Source organism: Porites lutea, chromosome 8, assembly GCF_958299795.1.
Source record: "Porites lutea chromosome 8, jaPorLute2.1, whole genome shotgun sequence".
NCBI classification, from domain to species: Eukaryota; Metazoa; Cnidaria; class Anthozoa; order Scleractinia; family Poritidae; genus Porites; species Porites lutea.
The window spans coordinates 14,458,669-14,479,878 of NC_133208.1; the positions used below are offsets into that span (position 1 = coordinate 14,458,669).

A 21,210-nucleotide genomic window follows, 5' to 3' on the forward strand; every position below is an offset into this window, starting at 1 on the left:
GCTAAGTTTGTCCGCCATGTTTTTGCTCTGCACGTGTTGCGTACACCTATGATCGCAGGCGCAAAACAAAATCCCCAAAATGCAACGCGCACCTTGTTCTCGTTCTCTTCCAAAATCACCAACAATTTGAAAGTAAGAGAATTTCTCGTTACATTTTAGAATCCGAATTAATCTTCTAAAACGTTAACATCGCAATAGTTTTGACAATTAGGAATGGATAGCACAATATTTTGGCTAATCATTGATGTAATTTTTATTGCAGATGGCGCAGCGACTGACCTACAGACGTCGTCTCTCCTACAACACTAAATCCAACAGGAAAAGGATGTGAGTTGTAATTTGTTGCTTTGCAAGATATACATGTGCTCTGTGGGTTAAAAAATGTTAAATTGAAATGAAGTTGAATAGCTTGTAATAATTTTCTTTATCTTTTTTCCTTGCACAGTTCAAAGACACCTGGTAAGTTTTATTTTGAAGTTGAAAATCATGCATGCAACAATTCTACGCTAACCACTTACTGTACCTGCTAAAATGAGGGTAAGATTTCCATGTAAATCCCATACATGTAATAAGCATGTAGCAATTTCATACTGTTTCACATAAATAATCGATATGAATGGAGTGGAAACATGCATGCTTAAATGAATGGGGGTTATACGGAAATCTTATGATAAGTGCTAACCATATGCATTTTGAGTCTGGGCAACCGTTTTTGTTGTGCACAGTCTTCTTTTTTTTTTTTTTACCTTATAAGCTGAACTTCACATTTAAAAAATGAACTAAAAAAATTCCTTCCACCTGGCCTCTGTTGTTCAGACATTAGATAGCGATATCCACAGGATAGATCATTATCCAGTGGGTAAGTATTGGGGAAACTGATAATAATTGTGTGGGACAAGAGGAGCCCACAATCCCAATCTCCATGTTGTTATTACACATGCATCTCATGTACGTAACCAGAATTCGTTTGGACTTCCACTAAGAATGAATGGAATGTACAGAATGTAATTTGATCATGTGCTTTTCAAACTTCTACCCCTCGTAATCACGCGTGTTTTGACCATCTGTCGCGTGAAACCTGCGCACAGTGTTGGAGCAAAATTTGATTGTTGTCGCCCGCTCTCTGTAACCTTTGGTTATTACTAGTATTTTATTGTCCACTGGATAGAGATTTATCCAGTGGATAGAGTTATCCCTCTTTTGAACAACTGAGGCCAGGTTTTGAGGTTAAAGGAATAATAAATTTATGCTGATTTTCTAACAATCTGTAGCACAATAAGGGTAATGTTGTACGTTCTTAGCAGTGTACAGACCGAAGAGTGCACCTTTGTGGAAGTACATTTTAGCCAGTTATGTGCCCAAAACTCGTGCTTGTTATAGTTAGCAAGAGAAGCTTACCAAGGGATGGGATTGGTTAATCAATTTCACTTGGCTTGAATAGCTGGACTAATCTTTACTATGTGGCTATCATTTAGCATAAAAACAAACCTTTCAAATGTCTAACCATGGAGTCAAAAATTTGAAAATGAGTTTGAACTTTAATACTGAAAATTTTTTATTTTTAATTCTCCAAAACCTTCAAATGGCTGCTGCTTAGTATCCAGTGATCTCCCTCAACTAATAAAATAATGTTTTTGTCACCTTCAAAGGGGGAAAGTTGGTATACCTGTACACCAAAAAGCCAGGCAAGGTTCCAAGATGTGGTGACTGTAAAACTAAACTCCAGGGGGTGAGTGTATTATTGAAGTCGCTAAATCAACCAACTCAGGTGTTTTCTTAAATTTTGATCACCATGGAAGTGAAAATCACCACAAAAGCAGCTAGACTTGAGCCCTTCATAATCAAACATTGAAGGGCTTGGGGAATAGCAGACTCAAATAACTTTTCACTCCGTATTAATTATATTGGGTAGCTTAAAGAGTCTGTCTGCCCACTCCCCTTTAACAAATTCCTCCTTACCTCTCTCGGATAATGTTGTTATTTATTTTTGAAGCTCTGTGTTAACTACTTCAGCATATCTAAGAATATTGTTCCAACTTTGTTTGAGAAGAGGGGGAAGAGACGTCATGTCTCAAATAATGTTGTTGTTAAAACATGAGCTGGGAAGATGCACTTGTGTGACCTGCAATAAACGAGTTCATTTTACTTCTACATGTGCTGAAGCTTTGCTTCAATATGTGACTGGGCTGTCATTAAGATTTCAAGTTGCTTGTACTAGACAGGAAATCAAACAGCTAGGGATTTTTCTTGGTTTTATTTTCTCCTATTTTCCTATGAAAGTAGCCGGGGCTTTTATGTTCCTTATAGCCAGGGAAAATTCCTGACCTCTGTCCTTCAGTGACAGCACTGACAAGTGTTGATGGTCATAGACCACACAATAAGAAGCTCCCCTGAATGAATTCAGTGGTCATACAACACATTTCTCCACTTGTAAATCATTCTCTGCCCTCTTGAGAGTAGGTTACATTGATAATAATAATGTCTGTTTTCTCAAATGAAAGCAAGCACTTTGTGCTGTACCAAATGGGATAGACAATTTTCTCAAATTGCTATTCACAGTGTGCCATTGAAATGTTACGTAAACATTTCTTTTTATGTAACCTTACAATAAGTCACATACATCAGGGTTTGAGCCAGGCCGCGCCATTGCGCCAATCCCGCACTGCAATTGGAATTGTCCCTTTAAAAAACGGCCAAGGGGACAATTTGTCCCCTTCAAAATTTAGGGAAAAAACTCGAAAGAAAGCACACACGAAGAGATTTATTTCAGTACAGAAATTGCAAGCTGAAACAGAACGTGGAAAGTATATTTCATCGCATGTTTAAAGTTCATTCTAAAGTTACGTTTCAGTCACGTTCTACTGCTGTTTTTGTCGGAAATCTAAGACAGGGCTTCAGATATTTCGCGCGGTAGCGGAGCCACGAAATTCACAAAAGCACGAAAAATACCGCGAAATTCGGTAGAAATCTTATCAAATACATGTCTGTACAACATATTTGAAACTTATTTCAGCTATAGGAGCTATTTACTTGCCGTAAACTTGCAAATTTATCTTGGAACTTCGTCACTGAAACGTGCAAACAGATTATGTTGCGAAAAACTGGGCACTAGCCATGATGTTAAAGGCTTTGCCATTGGTTCATTTCCGGAGCGTATTGTTGTTGAAAACGTTAAAAAGCGTAAAACCGATTGATTTCTAGCGAAATTTGCCTTGAAAATAACCACAAAATCAGCCGTTTTTTACCGATTGCTTTTCGGTGAAGTTTGCCCCGAAAACTCCCACCAAATTCCCGCAAAATCGGCCGATTTTTCCGCGAATTTCTCCCTAAAATCCCGCGAAATTTGACTTTTTCTTCTGAGACCTATCAGAAGCCCTGCTAAGCAGACAAGCCCCTTTACATCAGCAGAAGGGTGTACAAATTTTTGTCCCCCTGAAAATGAAAATGTCCCCCAAAATTTTAGCCAAGGGGACAAATTGTCCCCCAGTGATCAAATCCTAGCTCAAACCCTGCATACATGTACATGTAAAGAGCTCTGTTAATTTTCTTACTCCATCGGCTTATTGTGTCAATATGGCACCAACGATAAGAAAATAACTTTCCCATCCAAACTATCACATAAGTTGTTATTCTTAGAAAGTTTTCTTACATCTTACAGTGAGAAAAGGGCATTTCTGAAGGAACACTGTCATGACACACTTTCAAGTGTGACATGCTGTGCACATTAATTCATGTGTATATTATTTGGTAATAAATGCTTTCTGGTAATAACTAAAATGATTTTAGCAGCTGTAAGACTAAACGTAACAAAGTTAAGAATCCCTACCGCCGGAATGCCAGCCATTTCGTTATCAACACATGTGGCTAAGGAGTTGAACTCAAGACTACCAAGAACCAATGCATCTAGTGGTTAGGGTGGGAGTTTAACTCAGGGCCTCCTGATTCTAATTCCAGCACTTTAACTGCCAACCACACTACTTCCTGCCCAAATCTATGTTTAGCGGAGTTCCACATGCGTGCGAGTGGAGCCCCATGCCTAAAAAAATTGGTAATCTATCCATCCAAGAAATTTTGGTAATCAGGTGACCATTGGAGTATGAGCAGTCTCTCTTTTTGCTTGGTTCATCAAGCAAAACGCGCAAGACATGCAAATGACCACATGCATGACTGAAGGCGCAAGACGGGAGAGGCACAAAAAAAAAGAAAATGGTCTTTCACAGTCTAGTGATTTTTTGGCATAAAAACTGAGTGTTGATTTAATTGCAATGCATAGAGCTATTAAATTGACTGAGAAAATCTTAATTTTGGCCTCTAGTCTCACATTTAGAGGTCACAAAGCTGGTCTATTTCTCGCATATTCATAAACTCATTTCCTGTGGTTTATGTTTTGAATTAGATCACCTGAGACCTTCTTCTTTTCTTTTTTGCAGAGAGTTCTCATGGGATAGTTTTCTACATAACCTAATTGTAGCTTATTTCTAAAGCTAAGCTAATTATAGAGAATTGTGCTGCAAGTCACTCAAGATTATTCTTTGGTCGCCGATTTTTTTTTCCTTGAGATTCAGTGTAACCAAATCTTTGTTTTATAGCATGATGTCCTGTAGTGCATGGGTTGGTTATTACTTTCGTCATAGAGTATCCCGGTCTATGCAACTTTCTGTTATGCGTTCTAAAGCAAGATTGCCGTTTTCAAACTGAAGCATTCCTCATCAATGAAGAGAGGCTTTGAGCATTGCTTCCCCTTACTAAATCTCAAGAAAAAGAGAGACTGCTTGCAGTCTACGTGACTGTATGCCCATCCACCTGTCCCTCTGCATCACAGGGAAACCACATTATGTGAAATGTCAAATAATTTTCTAGCCAGAGTAGGAGCCTGTAACCTGTGTTTAACCTGATAATAGACATCCCTATTAAGGTTAATTGACAGATGTCAAAACAGGGTATCTGCTGACCACCAGTTGTTAGCTTTTAATTGATTGCGGGCTCAAGTTTATGTTTTTCATTCATATGGTTTTCCCGTAAAGTTAAGTATGGATTTGTGGTCTTTTCAATCGTTTAAAGTCCATGGTCTGCAGTACAAATTTAAAATGCATAAACAAGAGGTTCACTTTTAGCTCTGGCTTAATCTTAGACTCGCCCACAAGCTGAGCTGGAAATTTTCTCGAGCGCAAAGTGCCAGCTAGAATTTTGTTATTTTTGCTATGTCAAAGTAAAAGCATTTCAGTAATATCTTTTTCTGCATGGAAAATCGGGCTCTTGCTAGTCTCACGCAGAAAGAACGCCCACTAAAACTTTAGTGTGCGTTGCTCTTCCCTTCAATGTTTGTTATCAATGCAGTGAATCAGTAAAGAATCCTCTCCAAAGGAGGTGACTGTTCACAGGTGCAGGGAAAATGAAAACCTGCTTTTTTTAAAGATCTGGAATTTCTTGTCAGTCGTGTATTTATTCAGTTGGAAATTGAATCCGAATCTGTGCTGATTGGAATGAAAAACTTACAAAAAAAGTTGAGAAATTTGGAGAAATTTGTCACCATGTACGTGCTTAATGCGCTTTTAACTGTCAGCTGCCAGTGAAGATCAAATTGAAGGATCAATATCCAAGGCTAAGAGACGTGCTATAAGTGGTACAACAACGAAACAAAAGGGCTAAATTTCATCTCTTTCCCAAGACTGTAATAAATCGAAAACATAAGGGGCAATTTGTAATGTCAAGCTCTTGCCTGAGTTGCTCTCTTGTGGCACAGACAAAAACACATCCTCTTGTTTGTGAACATCTGTGTAGTTTAATAGCTTTCTGTAACCCATAGGTGATCACATCCTTGATAGAACACATGTCACTCCGCTTCGTATTATAGAGGAGACCGTTAACACAAAATAATCAAATTAAGACAACCCCCCAAAAATAAAGAACTACTACAGTGTAGACATCAATCGTCTATATTTGAATTTGGATCAAAACAGCTCAACTCGCGTTTCATGTGGGGTGATCTGGGTTGATTGACGGCACATCATTAAAAATTGATTGGATAAAATCTACGGGAGGAAAATTCCTCCTGTAAATTTGATGCGCTGCAGGGGACAAAAGTCCTTAGCACTGGTGCCTACTACTGGAACTAGAAAGGAGAGGCGAAGAGCTTTGAGAAAGTCCAGCTGAATCTATATATTAGCTTTTGTCTCTGTTGCTGAATTACAGCAAGATAAGACAAAAGCAGGAGACAAAATTTCAGGGTAGTTTGGGGGTATAAAAGTGACACTGTTCACTCACTTTTTTTTCCTTTCCCCCCCCCTTCCCCTTCTTTCACTTTTCTTTCCTTTTGATGTGGGAAAATGTATGTGAGAACCCTAAGCAGAGAAGGCCAAGCAAATAATAGCAGTTCATGTAAAATATTAAAGACCAAAATATCGCCTAGTGTGCTTAAAAACTCATGGCTTTGCGAATCTTTCTTTCCTTTTTACTAACCAATTTCTAATTGGCAACCGGGGGAAATGACCGGCCAACTGAAAGTTTGCCCGGACAAATGGTTATCTTTGCTGGGCATTGTCCGTTCACCGGCCATTATTTTGAGCAGCGCTGAGTATCATGAAATATTTTGGAAGGTGGTGTGGATGTGTCAGTGATACTGTTATAATTCTTTATGTTTCTAATTTTTACTGCAGTTACCAGCTGTCCGTCCTAAAAAGCTGATGCACATTTCAAAGCCCCAGAAGACTGTTAGCAGAGCTTATGGTGGTTCACGATGTGCTCGCTGTGTTAGAGAAAGGTGAGCTGGTGCCATAGGCTTTTGCATCCTACAGCATTTTCATTAAAATGGTGACCAGAAAAAGAATCGAGGCTTATTATTTAAAATTTGTCTGTTAATTTGTTTATTTACAAATTAACCAAAAGCTTGGTAACAGACATTGTTACCTGTTGTACCCTATACCCAACCCCAAAACTAGTAAATACCGTTGAACCTCTACAACGGCTGAGATAAAAAAACTTAACTACAGCATAATGCAAATGAATGAGGAGATGATGCATTGCACATGCAGAAGATATTGCACAAGTTGGGTTTACATGAAGCACCACCCAAACGGCAATTTAAAGAATATTATGTTATTTTCTTCTTTCTCCAATTGAAAACCCTTTTAAGAACGCGACAAGAAAATACTTTCAGGTATCGGTTTTGAAGTTGTTCCCCTTTTTTTCAGGATAGTCAGGGCATTCCTGATTGAAGAACAGAAGATCGTTGTGCGTGTTCTTAAAGCGCAACAGGGGAAGAAATCAGGCTCTGCTTAAAGGAAATAAATGTTTCATTGTACATATAATGTGTGATTGTTTTTAACACCTATTTACACCTCTCTTTTACGTAGTTAGAATTAGGCTGGCCTGCAATCGTTCTTTTTGCTTTCTTTTACCTAAGCTTGCCTTTCTTTTTAAACATTTTTTGACTGTTCAACAGCAAAGCAGAGTAGTGTTTCACCAATCACACATGCTCCTTCCCTCCCCCCCCCCCCCCCCCCCCCCCCCTCACACACACACCCAGAAACCCCCGCATTGTGTGAATATCAAGGGTTGGCTCAATTCATTGTCAGCGATTAGATCGACAGGGGCGTTGCGATTATATTCACAAGCAAACATGTAACAAACATGCCACTGCCAGGGAACAACAGCGCTTGTGTTTCTTTTTAGCGAGGGGATAAGCATCTGTTGTTCTCTCAGAACATGTCTCGGAATGCGTGTCCTACTTTGCTCTTTCCGGTTTGCTAGACGTGTGATAGAGTAGAACCAACGATAAAACCACGTCAGAGAAACTCTGGAACTGACAATTTTGCGTTCGATTTACTTTAGCCGACTACAAAAGGGAAATGGCTTGTTCTATTTGTTTTTTTTTTGTCTCGTGTGGAAAGCATGGTACCTACAAAAAGTGGAACAAGTTGTTTATATCATTGACACGGCTGAAAAACTGACTTCTCACAACAGCACCACCAGTTCTTTTGCATGAATAATAAATTAACCGTCGATATTAGAAACGTTTAATCTCGTCGATGATCACTAGAGAATGAATCCATCGGAGGCAAAAGTTTTCAGCTCTGGCATTGCGAGCATGTTGTCCTCAAAAAGGCGAAGCGATATTTCATACAGTAGACTTAACCAAATGGATGATTCTACCGGTTTTGTGGAGTTCTCCAACGTTCATTTTCAGAAAGACGACACCTCATTGTGTGCTAAGCTCTGCTTTGGTTTGTTAGCATTGATGTTACTGACATCAACTGTGGGTATATCGATCCTTCTACTGAACTTGAAACATTTTGCGGTCGATGTCCACTTGAAGAAGGGAAAGGTACACGTGTATAGATTTGAACAAGAATGTACGATCATTGGCAACGGGAACGCCATCAGAAGCATGTCTATTGATCTGACCATGCATGTGATTAACATCACTGAGACCGACTGTTGGTTTGGAATAGTTTTAAGTTTTCCTAAAGAAACGCGTAATTCTCCGTCTACCAAGGATTACGTGTTTTTGACGCGAGTTACAAGCTCGGAAATTGACGATTTTCAGGACGGGACGCAAAGGCGTTTCGAGGTTTTCGGTGCCGGAAAAACTGACGAAGAACTTTCATTTTACGTTCATAACATTTTGCACCAGCTTCTCCCGGCTGTTAAAGTCAAACTCTACGAATATGTCCTGAGCAAGGTGTCAAGTTCTTCCAGACATACTGTCATGGAAAAACAAGGACTCTTACCCGGTCTTGTTCATGTGAAGCGCACTCTGATCACCAATGGTGATTTTTTGACTGTCATGGCTAAAGCCGGTCCAGGTGACTTTCAAAGCTTTGCCGATGAAGAAACCGAATCTCCAGCAGCCTCGTGGACGTTATCTTACGATGAAACTGTTGTTGTTAACAAAAAAACTGGAATGGTCAAGAGAAGTGAGATGTCACTCTCGGGTGAATTACCGATTGGCGCGGACTTCACGGCATCGCGACGCAAATCTCCTAATACTAACAGCTTAGCTGTAACATTTAAAAGTACTGCTACAATGCTTGACGATTCTCAAGCAAAACCTAAGCCTTGGCAGACTGTGGTAAAAGATGAAAACGAACTCATTCACCCGCTGTTTTTTCCTGCCGGTGAAAAGCCTTCATTGATGTATTTTGCGCCAGCTAAGAGCAAATTCAATGATCCAGTTGCTCACGATGATGTGATGGAGCTATTGAAACTTAGCAAAAACCCGGCTAGAAGATCTACGAAACTGCCTCCCATGATCAAGATTTTGCGTCATAGAATTTCAAAGTCATGGAATGTCTTTCGATCAGACGCAGATGGGGACATGAGGAAAGACGATTTGACAAATTATGAAAATGAGGATGTAGGAGATGATAAAGATAATAGTGATGATGATGATGATAATTATAACGATGACGATTATGATAATGCTGACGATAATGGCAATCAACCCTCTTGGCCTATACCCAACTTTGCTCCGTTTGGGTTTGGCTACGAATTTAAAAGAAGGAGGTCTGTAGAAACTCAGAGATCACTGAAGAGGACTAGGTCTAAAGCTAACGAACAATCACGACTACGGAGGAAAGAATCTGAACTAGACACCATTTGGGATGAACTCGCATCCTCTTCGCCGCGAGCTAATCATGAACTTCCTCGGGTCATCCAAACGTCAATCATGACTTTAGACTTTAGATCGGAGATTGACTACGAGGTTAATGTGGATACAGACTATGATGATGACGATGATATTGAAGAACACGACAATAATAGTAACGATGGAGACTGGGATGTAAGGACTGCTTATCGGATCGTGATTGGACAATACAGTATAACACCGTTGAGGAAAACGCATACGCTGGATAAGCTACGAGGAAAGCTGCCACACAAAGGAAAGCGAAGGATCATTCGCTGGAGACTAAACGCGGGAGACTTTGTAAGTAAATATTTTCGTGACTGATACACAGTTTTTTCAAAGTTAATGCTCTAATGAAACGATCATGACTGATGATCCCCACTCCAACTTCCAGTCCGCTGGATATGAAAATGGTCTCTCTTTTCCATTGGCAGGTACAACTTCTCAATTGATCAATTACTTCTTGAAAGATTTTTTAAAAACTTTAGTTTCGATGTTGTTCGTTTTCTTGTCATGTGAATTAACGCTACTTCTCAAACTCATTAATAATTCATAAAGAATACAAAGGAAATTAATGTTTAATGAGTGTTTGGAAATCAGATGAAAAACTGGTCATTTTTGCATCCCTAATTTCTCCTTCTAAAATCATTTTGTTTGAGAAGTAATATCAAGCATTCGACACAGTCTGTCATCAACAGATGAAACACTGCGTCTCATGCTTGATATATTACATAATAAGTTTCAGATTATGGCTTTGGTATGATCCGCCCCATAATACCAAGCGCGTAGTGAAAGAGTCAATAGAGACTCCTTCGTTCTCTTGTTCTCTTCAGAGACGTCACACGGATTTTCGGATCCTTGTCCGGTAACTACTTTGTGTGTTTTCAGGTAACATGCATTCCTCTGTTCTTTATTCGACGACTCTGCGCTGCAACTCGCTTAAAATTCGACGTGACCATTACTTACGGTCTGCCCCGTCTGTCCCTGTCATATCCTGTGCAGTTGACGATCCACATCAAACAAACAGTCACTACTAACGCCACATTTTCTGCGCATGCGTCCACGTGGTTCCTTGAGAGTGGTGTTTACACGACAGGTAAGACAGTAATAGGTTCTTTCACTGCTAAACGGACGCAAGAAAAAAAGCACCTTGTTGGAGAGCATTAGAAGCATTGGGCCAAGAAAAACAATGTCGGATTTCGTCATTTAAAATGGTCATTTCTTTTTAAGGCCCCCATGGCATTGTTCGTTATCCAGCAAGGTCTTTTTGTCAGCTCCATCTGGCTATGGAGCTGTAAAGGGCTCATAGCAGGGGCGGATCCAGGACTTTTTTTAGGAGGGGGTGCACTCATCCCTTACTCTACTTCAACACCAATAAACCACATAGTCTTTTTTTCTTGCAGAATACCAGTTGTATCAGAAAACCGCAGGTCATCTCGGGGGGCGGGGGGGTGCGGAGCGCACCCCTTGCACCCTCCCGCTAGATCCGCCCCTGCATAAGATGTTGTGGGGCGAGGAGACGGATGACATTTCAGACTAATTAGACGTCGTTTTTGTTATGTAGCTGTTGCCCTTTAGTTTTCTCTACTCCGCAAAGGCTCAAAGGGGCAAGGCGAGAATGAGCGGGCACAAAATTTGTTTGGCACTCACTGTTTGCGCAGCGGAAATCCAATAGAGCGATTTTCGTATGGCCTTGAAAAATGGTTTCGAAAAGTATTCGGTATTTGTTTTATCAGCCAATGGATGAAAAGATCAAAACATGGACTCTACGTTTTCCCGCCAAAGAAAACCCTGATACGGAGAAGGCATTGTTCGATTGACCAATCGTATTGCAGTATGACGTCAAGCGAAGTATCGGTTGATTTCTACAAAGTTCTCGGGCATGTTGTGTCCGTTCGAAAAGCCAATCAAATCGCTATACTTCCGTTTGTTTTTGTTTCTGTTTTGTTCGCGCGTTTTCATTTCAAGGCCATACGAAAATCGCTCTAACGCCTCATTGAACCTGTGCAGAGGAGAGAGAGCGTTCTAAGGGCCTGTTTTCGTGGAGGTAGGGGGACCCCAGGTAGGTGAGGTAACTCGCTTTGGTGGGATAACCCGCCCGTCCAGTCTCCATATAATCTTTCATTTTAATTTGATCACGTTTACATGATAGCTGGGGTGACCCGCCGCATGTTACCTCACCTATCTGGGGTCCCCTACCGCCGTGTAATCAGGCCCTAATTGTCTTTTGCCGAGTATATTAACGGGGTGCACACGGCAAGACAAGACAGAATGATGTCATTTTGTCAGGCTGGGAGTTTATTCCTCTCTTTCGTTATTTAAGCATATAAACGCTAATGTCGACGATTAAGTCGACTCCAAGCCATGCTAAGGGCTTGTGCTATGGAGTATTTCGACCAAATCGCTTAGTCAAAAATTGTGTCAGTGGTGATCACATGACCAAAAACAGTCCTGTGAAAGTTGCCAGTCCGGCGTTGTTGAGAACGCTGGCTAACCGTCGTAGTTACTTTTCACTAGGCTTATAAGCGCCAAGGAATTTGGTCAAATTATAAATACAGTCGAACCTCCCGTAAGCAACCACCCAAAATGCGAAGATTTAGTGGTCGCTGACGAGAATCGAAGAGCGGGTAAACTTTTTCTAGTACAAAGTAGAGGTCCAGACACTTCTACACTCTAGGAAATTTAATGCCGGCAATTTCAAAGATACGATTTCTGTAGTTCCATCCCGTTATTTTAAGTTTCTAGTATATTCAACGTAGCGGTGTACAAACAGTAAATAGACATCACACCATGCGTCAAGCGGTCGCTTACAAGGGTTTTTAAACAATGGAAAATTCTAAAACTTTCACCACGAAAAGTGGTCACAGACGATTATAAGAGGTTAATTGAACTATGTCGGCCTTTGACTTGGAAAATAGCATGGGTGGATCAGAAAATTCGGGTCAGCTAAATAGAAACTTTTTTCTGTTAATGAGAATTCTTTTGAAATGATAGAAAATATCACAGAAAGAAAGGGGGGGGGAGGGCAGCATCCCCCCTTGGACCCATTTCCCAATCCGCCCATTACTAATATTTTTGATAGGTGGTCGCTTTCAAGAGAAAATCACACATGAGGTTTCGACTGTACATAAATGCTTAAACTTCATTTTTAATTGGAGCATGGAATCAACTCTCCCTGAAGTAATTAATTTGTTTCTCCGACAGGGACCGTTGCTATGGCTACCCTGCCTGTCAGGTTATCGTTCAAAGAAGAAGCAAACCCTGAATGGTGCGTGACAGGTAATCTTGAACAGAAAATGGTGCGAATAAATAGCGCACCTTTATCGCCTTGGAACTGTTCTCTGGGTCATAAACAGTGGGAAAGAACGTGCACCGGGCTATCGAAGTATTTTAACATCTCTCCGGCGAGTTTTGACTCGCAACACAGCTTAAATGAAGGCACCATATTTGATAACTGGCATTACCCAGTTAGCTGTTCACATAGAAATGGCTATTGATGGATAGCATTTGCAACGCAAGGATGTAGAAGGCAGATTGATTGACAAATGCTATGGTATTGTATAAAGCTTGGCACGCCTGGGCTTGCGCAGTACACAAGCTTTCCCTGAAGTGTAAGCAAACATATACTAGCCTGACCCAGTGCTTTCGTGATTGTGTTCACTTTAGGGAGCTTAAGCACCCACGATTTTTGAGCGACGCACGTTAACCGGAAGAGAGACCTTTTCGCTTTTCACATGCCTAAACGCTACCAAAATTGTATTGCTAACTGTCTTTACTGTTATAGAAAGGATTTGCCCGCAAATTTGGGTAAACCCATTGCCCAAGAATGCAAAATTTCCACTTCTGTCTTTGCTTAAGCTGCTTTTTACCGTCAGGGCCCTTTAGGGTAAGGGTTAAATAACAATGACCGAGACCAGGTTTTATGAGCCCTCGAGACTGAGCACCCCTTGACCCAAACCCTTGTTGTCGCTAAAACCGCTCAACGCCAACCTGGTTGAGGTCATTGTTATCTAAGGTCTTCCAAGGTTTGCGGCTGCTCTTACTACAACCTCGTTCCCAGGCCCTAAATGGCACGAACTCGGAATACTTTGGGGTCTTAAAAAGGTGATCGACTAAGAAAGGTGGTTTTACATGGAGACTAATGAGTTGGGCGTAACGTGATACAGCATTGCACAAAAACATTATGTCATATTTTGTTATTTGTAAACCTTTAAGTTCATACATTTGGTGTATTCCATATAAACTTTGAAAGTATGGTATTAAGTTTTCTTTAGATGGCATATCTAACAGTACACAAGTCCCTTGACGATGACTCTTACCATAAATATCTCGGGCACGAGAGTCAAACACTTTAAAATGGCTATTATAAACACAGTAAACAATACTGACAGTAATACAACAAACTGTCAAAATAAATGATCTGTATTGTTGTGATATCAATGACTCAAAAGCTCTTTTTAGGCCTAAACAGTATTCGTATCCTTCAATGGTAGCCTCACCATGGACATTGCCACTATAGCTCGCACTGTATTCCAGCCGGAAATTTTCTTTTGCTACTGTAAGCACTGTTGGTAATTCAGTTAGCAGTAAATAAGAGCATCTTGATAGTTGTGATAAACTACTGTAAAGTTGATTGCCAATATGCATTATTTGCTTTAAGTCACCAGACTTACTTATTCCTTTTGTATTGTGGTATATTAAAGCACATAAACTCATTGTAACACATTGCCGCCCTGCATTTTGCCCAAATACATGAACATCTCCTTGACTATATGGTGCTTGTATTGTTTTAGTAGGATCAACACCGTGCATAAGAGGACCAGGGTTTTTCTCTATATCATTTGAAAGCCTGTACCTTGTACAGTTCCCTTTATGAGTAACATTTTTGTACTCACTATGTGGGAAATTGCAGGAAAACAATTTAAAGTATTTGAAATATTTCTTTCCATGTTTGTCTTTATTTGAATTGTAACCATATTTCATTAGAGAATTAATTTTTCTATGGCCAACGATAAACGAATCACGAACCGAAGGATTTTTCCTTCACGGACGTTCTTTTCTTGCGTTCCTTTGACCCAATTGCGAGCCAACTGGTACACATGAATCGAGCAAGGGTCCACTTGAAAGGCGAGGCAAAGAAGGACGGGCTTTCTTTGACCGTAACTCTAACGTTGTCGGCCACTGGTTCCCGTGCCTGAAGGCAAAACGAGTACGAAACCGTGTCTCCTTCGGGAGTCACCAGACCGGGCGCTGCCAGCCCCGGTCCGTGAGAGGATAGTTACCTGGTTGATCCTGCCAGTAGTCATATGCTTGTCTCAAAGATTAAGCCATGCATGTCTAAGTATAAGCACTAGTACTGTGAAACTGCGAATGGCTCATTAAATCAGTTATCGTTTATTTGATTGTACCATTACTACTTGGATAATCGTAGTAATTCTAGAGCTAATACATGCGAAAAGTCCCGACTCCTGGAAGGGATGTATTTATTAGATTAAAAACCAATGCGGGTTCTGCCCGGTGTCTTTGGTGATTCATAGTAACTGATCGAATCGCACGGCCTTGCGCTGGCGATGTTTCATTGGTGCCAGCAGCCGCGGTAATTCCAGCTCCAATAGCGTATATTAAAGTCTATTCTTACAGCAGATTCAAACAACTGAATAAGGAATTCTAAAAAAAGGAAACCGAAACTACAACGACTGCAAAACAAAATGCATTTTGAAAAAATTGTTTCGCTATAACAACTGAGAACGAAGCGAAGCAACATTTCCAAAATGCATTTTGTTTTGTTGTCGTTGTTGTTTCTTTGGTTTCCTTTTTCTAGAATCCTTTATTCAGTTGTCTAAATCTGCTGTAAGAAGAGGTTTAAAATGCTTGCCGAGTTGTTTCCAGATTAATACAGGCTATTTAGGTTTACAGGCTCCGGATTTAGCAACACGATCATATACAGTTGGTGTTTTCTTGAACTTAGTTGGATGGGTCAAGATAAAATACCTCCACCTCATCAACGTTGAAGAACATACTAGTCCCGGCCAGGGCCTTATCACTATTCTTCACTGAAGCTGGAACAGAGTAGTACTTGTCCAAGACTGCTTTTGAGTATTTGCTACTGTTGGCATCATCAGCAATGATGATGTCATTACCAAACTATGGACCATCATGTAAATTCCTTCTAATTGCCTTTCCTGTGTATTCTTTCTTCACCTTCCTCACAAACCCTTCAGTGTTGTTGAGCAAAAAGATAAATGCTTTGGTAGTCTCGCCCCAGCTATTACTGTTTCCTAACAAAATACGAGCTTAAAATAAGATTTCAATTTTTCATATATACATATACTTTAACGTGTCTTATTTTAAATTCCCATTATTTTTTTACCATGAGTGTTTTTCTCTAGGTATTCCATAATATCCCATTTTCACAATGACGTCATTTTCTTTACAGCAACCAGAATTAGCTTCACTTTTGCTGTCTTAGTTAAACGAATAAAAATTAAAACCATTGAGGTTAAGCAACTGACAATAGGGTTAAATTGTACTACCTTATTACACGACACTTTTTGCGAATTAAAGTGACGCGAACAAAAAGAGTCGCGAACATACAGTAATGCGAAAATTAAGTGAAAGGATGAGAGGAAGAACGGGAATTACAAGGGATGTAGCTGGTAGTGGACATGACAAAACTTGTGAGGCTTGTTTAAAGTGGGTATCGTGGACAATACCCGCCAGTGCCTCATTTTGCAGAAGAAATCAATTTATTTGATTAAATAAAAAATTTAAGTTTTTGTGTCTTACTCAAAAACGCGAAATTTTAAAAGTGACTCCCGATGTAAAATTTTAGGAAAACCGGGAAAATTTAAGTGTCGCGAAAATTTCATGTGATAATTTGATCTAAAGAGCGCAATATAAGTAAAAAAAAAAAAATTTAGTGTTGTTGTTTAAAATCCGAGCCCGAGACTCGGTAACCGAGAAGGCCGAGTAATTAATAATCTAGAAGCCCTTGAACTCTGAAAAACTCGACTCTTGAAAATCAAATAAAACAAAACGACAAATCTGAAACTCCAAACCCCTCGGAAAAACGAGACTTTGACCGACCCATCAAAAATGCTTCCAAGATTACGAGATCGGGCCAAAACTTTCCGAGACCCACGTTTTTCGAAGTACCTTTCCCCTGTCACTTAGTAGTTAAAGTAGATCGGAAAACATATTGTGAAGCTGTTAAGTCGCAGTTAAAAAGGACAAAAATATAACAGTGGCGGATCCAGACCTACAGATAAAGGGGGACCCGGTTTTCCATACCCTGAAATAAGGGGGGAAGCCGGTCTCACATTTTTCTTCCTGGCCCTTTGGGCCTCAGTTTGGTCTAAAAATAAGGGGGCCCGGGCCCCCGGGCCCCTCCCTACATCCGCAGTCACCTAGTAGTTAAAGTAGATCGGAAAACATATTGTGAAGCCCTTACGTCGCAGTTGAAAAGGACGAAAATATAACAGTGGCGGATCCAGACCTACAGATAAAGGGGGACCCGGTTTTCCATACCCTGAAATAAGGGGGGAAGCCGGTCTCACATTTTTTTTCTCGGCCCTTTAGGCCTCAGTTTGGTCTGAAAATAAGGGGGCCCGGGCCCCCGGGCCCCTCCCCTACACACGCCACTGAATTAGGGAGTCAGTTTCTTACCCCAAGGAATATCAGTGTATCCGCCAAAGACGTACGTATCCTTCCGTACAATGGTAACGGTGTCGTTCTTTCCATCGCAGCGACTGTGAAACTGATCGGCCCTCCAGCCGTGCAATGAAGCACGCCAGCACAGCAACCAGTGAGAATTGCCCCCAACCACAGGCTCCAGAAACTTGCCCAAACAACGGACATAGCAATCACTGATGGATAATATCGGCGAGTTCATTAATTCTGCAAAAAAGTAATTGACAAAATAATATAATACACATTCAAACCTCCTTAATACGGGCAAAATTGACAATTAACTGACAATTGGAACTTCTAAGATGTCTTAGATCTCTTTTTTTAGACGTCTGAGGTAGACTCATGCGGTTTTAAAGTGCGTTTGATGTTGTAACGCACTTCACAGACCTGCTAGTCATGTCGGAAGTTTAAGCTGTCCATAGTAGAGAGATGAGGCGCACTGAAGGTACTAACAGCCATAATTATTTTGTTTTAATATTCTTGGACTGGCCTAAAAGTCTCAGACAACGCTCCAGTTGAATACGGCCAGCTAACAAGATAAGCGGCGTGCAAATGCTAGAAAAGAAAGAACCATTAGCTAGCTCCTAGAGCTCCATAATCTTGGATAGAATAAAATGAAACACCAAACTGTCCGTCTCCTTAAGCTTGTCCCCCTCCGGGGATGGAGCTATGGGAAGGTCAAAACACGCCGTTTTTCTGTCCTTGATTTTAAGGTAGGGAGTCCTTAATGGCTTCTGTCTATTTTGTCCAAGATTGTGGGTCTCACGGTCAAGTACTAAGCGAGAAGCAAAGCCCCCCCTCCCCCCACATCCCTTCATCCCCGAAGTCAAAGATGGAACCGAGAGAAGGGCTAAAATACGCCATTTTCAGTCCTTGAATTTGGGGAGGGGGTCATAATCCTCCGTCTCGCTTGTCCAAGCCCCGTGTGGGTTTTATTTCATGTGTTAAGTCAAACAGCTGTAAATTCAATTTACCTGCACCATTCGGGCCGTTCCCAGAATAGTTTGCCTTACATGAGCAGCTGAATGATCCTTCAGTGTTGTTGCAGAATTCGTAGGCTCCACGTCAGTTATGTTGTCCTTTTTCACACTCGTTAATGTCTGGAAATCGGTGAATGGAATTGAAATATTTAGGCTTTCTTCAACATTATCACTTAGTCGGCAAAGTTAATTATATTGGATGATAATTGTGAGGAGTTATTTCTGAAGTTACCGATTTTAGTGAAGTTATCTTATTACTATCTTATCACTATTTCTATTTCACTTATATCCAGGATTGAACGCAGGCGCAACATTAAAAACTAAAAAATAGTGATTTTCCTTTATAATCGCCTTGCAAAAAATTCAAAATTTTGAAATTCAGATTTTTTCATTAAACATCGAATCTTAATTTTTTTTTTAGATTTAGCTCTGAATATATCTGACTGATTTTGCTAAAACGTGACTAAAGAAATTTCAAGTGCATTTTAACAATTTGACATCTAAGTCGAATGGAAAACAGTGAAAAGTCACTAGCTAAGGCTCAACAATCACAACTTTATTGCCGGCAACAAGACAGTAAATTTCTCTTTCGAATTCGCTGCAGTTCACTCAACTTAAAAATTTCTAGACTGAAATGACACCGGTTTGAAACTGCACGAAGTCAGATTACTGAATAAATGTTCTAAAATTTGCGTCATTTAAAATTGGACTCGTTGGAATGCTTCTAGGGACCATTAACTTACTGCCCGACGTCAGATAAAGGCTGTTAATCGGCCTTTGAATGAACTTTATTGTTTTAAACTGCCAGGTAGTAGAATGAGTTGATTTTTTTGCAAGCACGGTTTTCAAAAATCCAGGTATATAACTATTATTATTATTATTATTACTATAAAGCCCTTCTCTCAAATAAGCCCCTTTCTCGAATAACACCTCCCTTTCAGAGGAGAAAGTTATTTAACTCCCCCTCCCCCCCCGGCTCTCTAAGCACCCTTCCCTCCTTCCCCTTTTATTTTTGTAACACTTCTCGTGGACAGATCCTCGATCCGGTCTGATTTATTGACATGAACTGCAAAGGACCGCAAACGAATATGCCGCAGAACGTAGGATCTGAAGAGAAGGGATGTTGTTTATAATTACTGAAGTAAATAAACTATATTGCCAGAAAAAAAAAAAAAAAAGAAAAAAAAAAACTTTCAGACAGTAATATCCATTACTATTTTCTTACCATCGAAGAAGATTTTTTTTTTTTGACCTGTGTAGTTTTGCTCAATAAACGGTTCACTTGTCTCACTATTCTCCAAAAATGTATACGTAAGGACTAAGACTTTACCCATATGGCATGTTTCTCCTCTCCATTGCGGATTGCATGGACAAGCAAATGTGTCTTTCCCTTCGTCGAACAAACAAGAACCTCCTTTAAGGCATCCAGCCATCAGGCAGCCCTGATGAAAATGACTATACGTTACTTCGGTAAACGGCAAAAATGGTTCTGCATCGACTTCATCCGGCTTTTTATTCCATGCGAGGCAAATGTTATAGCCATAACGAATTCTCTCATTATATATGGGAGAAAACGCATTTACTACGCAGATTCCTGAGATTCTCAGTGTATTGGGTACTGGGTACTTATCTCTCAACAAAAATAAACGGTATAGTACAAATCTAATTTTGGATAAAACCCAAAACAGAAATTCTACATTTATATACTGCCGGTTCTGCTTTCCTTCATTTTTATCTTTTTCATATATAGTTGTTTAAACTCTACTCTGCTCTTAAATGTAATTTTAAAACAAGTAAGCCTCTCGTTCAGGGATAATATCGCCTTCCAACCTCGTCCCCAGGGCTTTTCCCATGTTTTTGAGGGAAAAGCCCTGGGGACGAGGTTGATCGCCTTCGACAACATTTTGTTGCGACGTACTAGCTACAAATTCTTGCAGGTAGCGAGACTGATCCCTCAACATTTTTAACGGCACAACAGAACAAGACTAGACTGCAAAACAGTAGGTTTTTTTCTCAAAATCAGTAAAGAATCTGTAAAGCGTGGCGTAAGAGTCTTACGCGCGCGAAGCGCGCGAGCGTCACACGCCCGTAGGGCGTGTGAGGCGAGAGAAAAAAACCCGACTGTCCGTTAGACCGCAAAACAGTCCGTATTTTTGCGAATTCAAGCACGCGCGAGCAGTCAAACAAAAGGTCTGGAACGAGACTTAAAACAGAGAGCGAGACTGGGGAGAGACGCTAAAAATACGGACTGTCCGTTTTGCGACACCGCGGCAAAACGCACTGGGCATGAGCACAAAATTTAACATCCGGTCAGCTTTTTATTTCCGGTCTGGTATATAAACCAATTGTGTAAGCATAACATTGCCGTCTCGCCAAGTTTAAAAGCAAAAAGGGCGAAACAGACAAAAAAGGGGGCGAAAAAAATCACTTCATTCGAAAGCTTATATATTTTTCTAGTGTCAAACTTTTGCACCACATGGTTATCTGTTTGCACCAACAGTGAAAATGATGTTTGAAGTTTGCAGGTCGCGAGCGCTCGACAAGACGAATTTGTTTTCACTGGCTTTCTTGCATGCTACTGGTTTGGCATAAGTTAATTTGGGAGAAGGCGATAACTAAGAAAAGAATGGCAATACTTCTGAAAGAAACCAAAATAAAGACGTCATCATTATCATTAACACTAGAACCAGGAAATAAAATTTTAGTCTGTTCAACAATTTTTTTATTATTAGAGAATACAAGAACTCAGAACGAAAGATGTGCGGGATTTAATAACAACCTCGACTTTGATGACTACAGCCACGAACACCCGGAGCTTTCAGTGCCGGAAAACTAAACATGCCTATAAAGACTTTCATTCAAGAAAATGTCTATTTAATTCTTTTACATGGTTGTTCTTTGGTCGGTGAAGACTTC

The 21,210-nt window shown here is 40.3% G+C and overlaps 2 protein-coding genes across 2 annotated transcripts; both read left to right on the top strand.

Annotated features, from left to right (window-relative positions):
- Window positions 1–194: 194 nt before the first annotated feature.
- LOC140946207 (large ribosomal subunit protein eL34-like) lies at window positions 195–7,307 on the top strand. The gene is made up of 5 exons (XM_073395292.1): window positions 195–327; window positions 446–459; window positions 1,650–1,729; window positions 6,657–6,760; window positions 7,191–7,307. Exons 1-5 carry the CDS (start codon window positions 263–265, stop codon window positions 7,276–7,278), a joined length of 351 nt encoding a protein of 116 aa, XP_073251393.1. The 5' UTR covers window positions 195–262; the 3' UTR covers window positions 7,279–7,307.
- A 637-nt stretch (window positions 7,308–7,944) lies between these two features.
- Window positions 7,945–13,755, top strand: LOC140946355 (uncharacterized). Its single transcript, XM_073395458.1, has 3 exons — window positions 7,945–9,925; window positions 10,514–10,721; window positions 12,830–13,755. Exons 1-3 carry the CDS (start codon window positions 8,042–8,044, stop codon window positions 13,120–13,122), a joined length of 2,385 nt encoding a protein of 794 aa, XP_073251559.1. The 5' UTR covers window positions 7,945–8,041; the 3' UTR covers window positions 13,123–13,755.
- The last annotated feature ends 7,455 nt before the right edge of the window (window positions 13,756–21,210 follow it).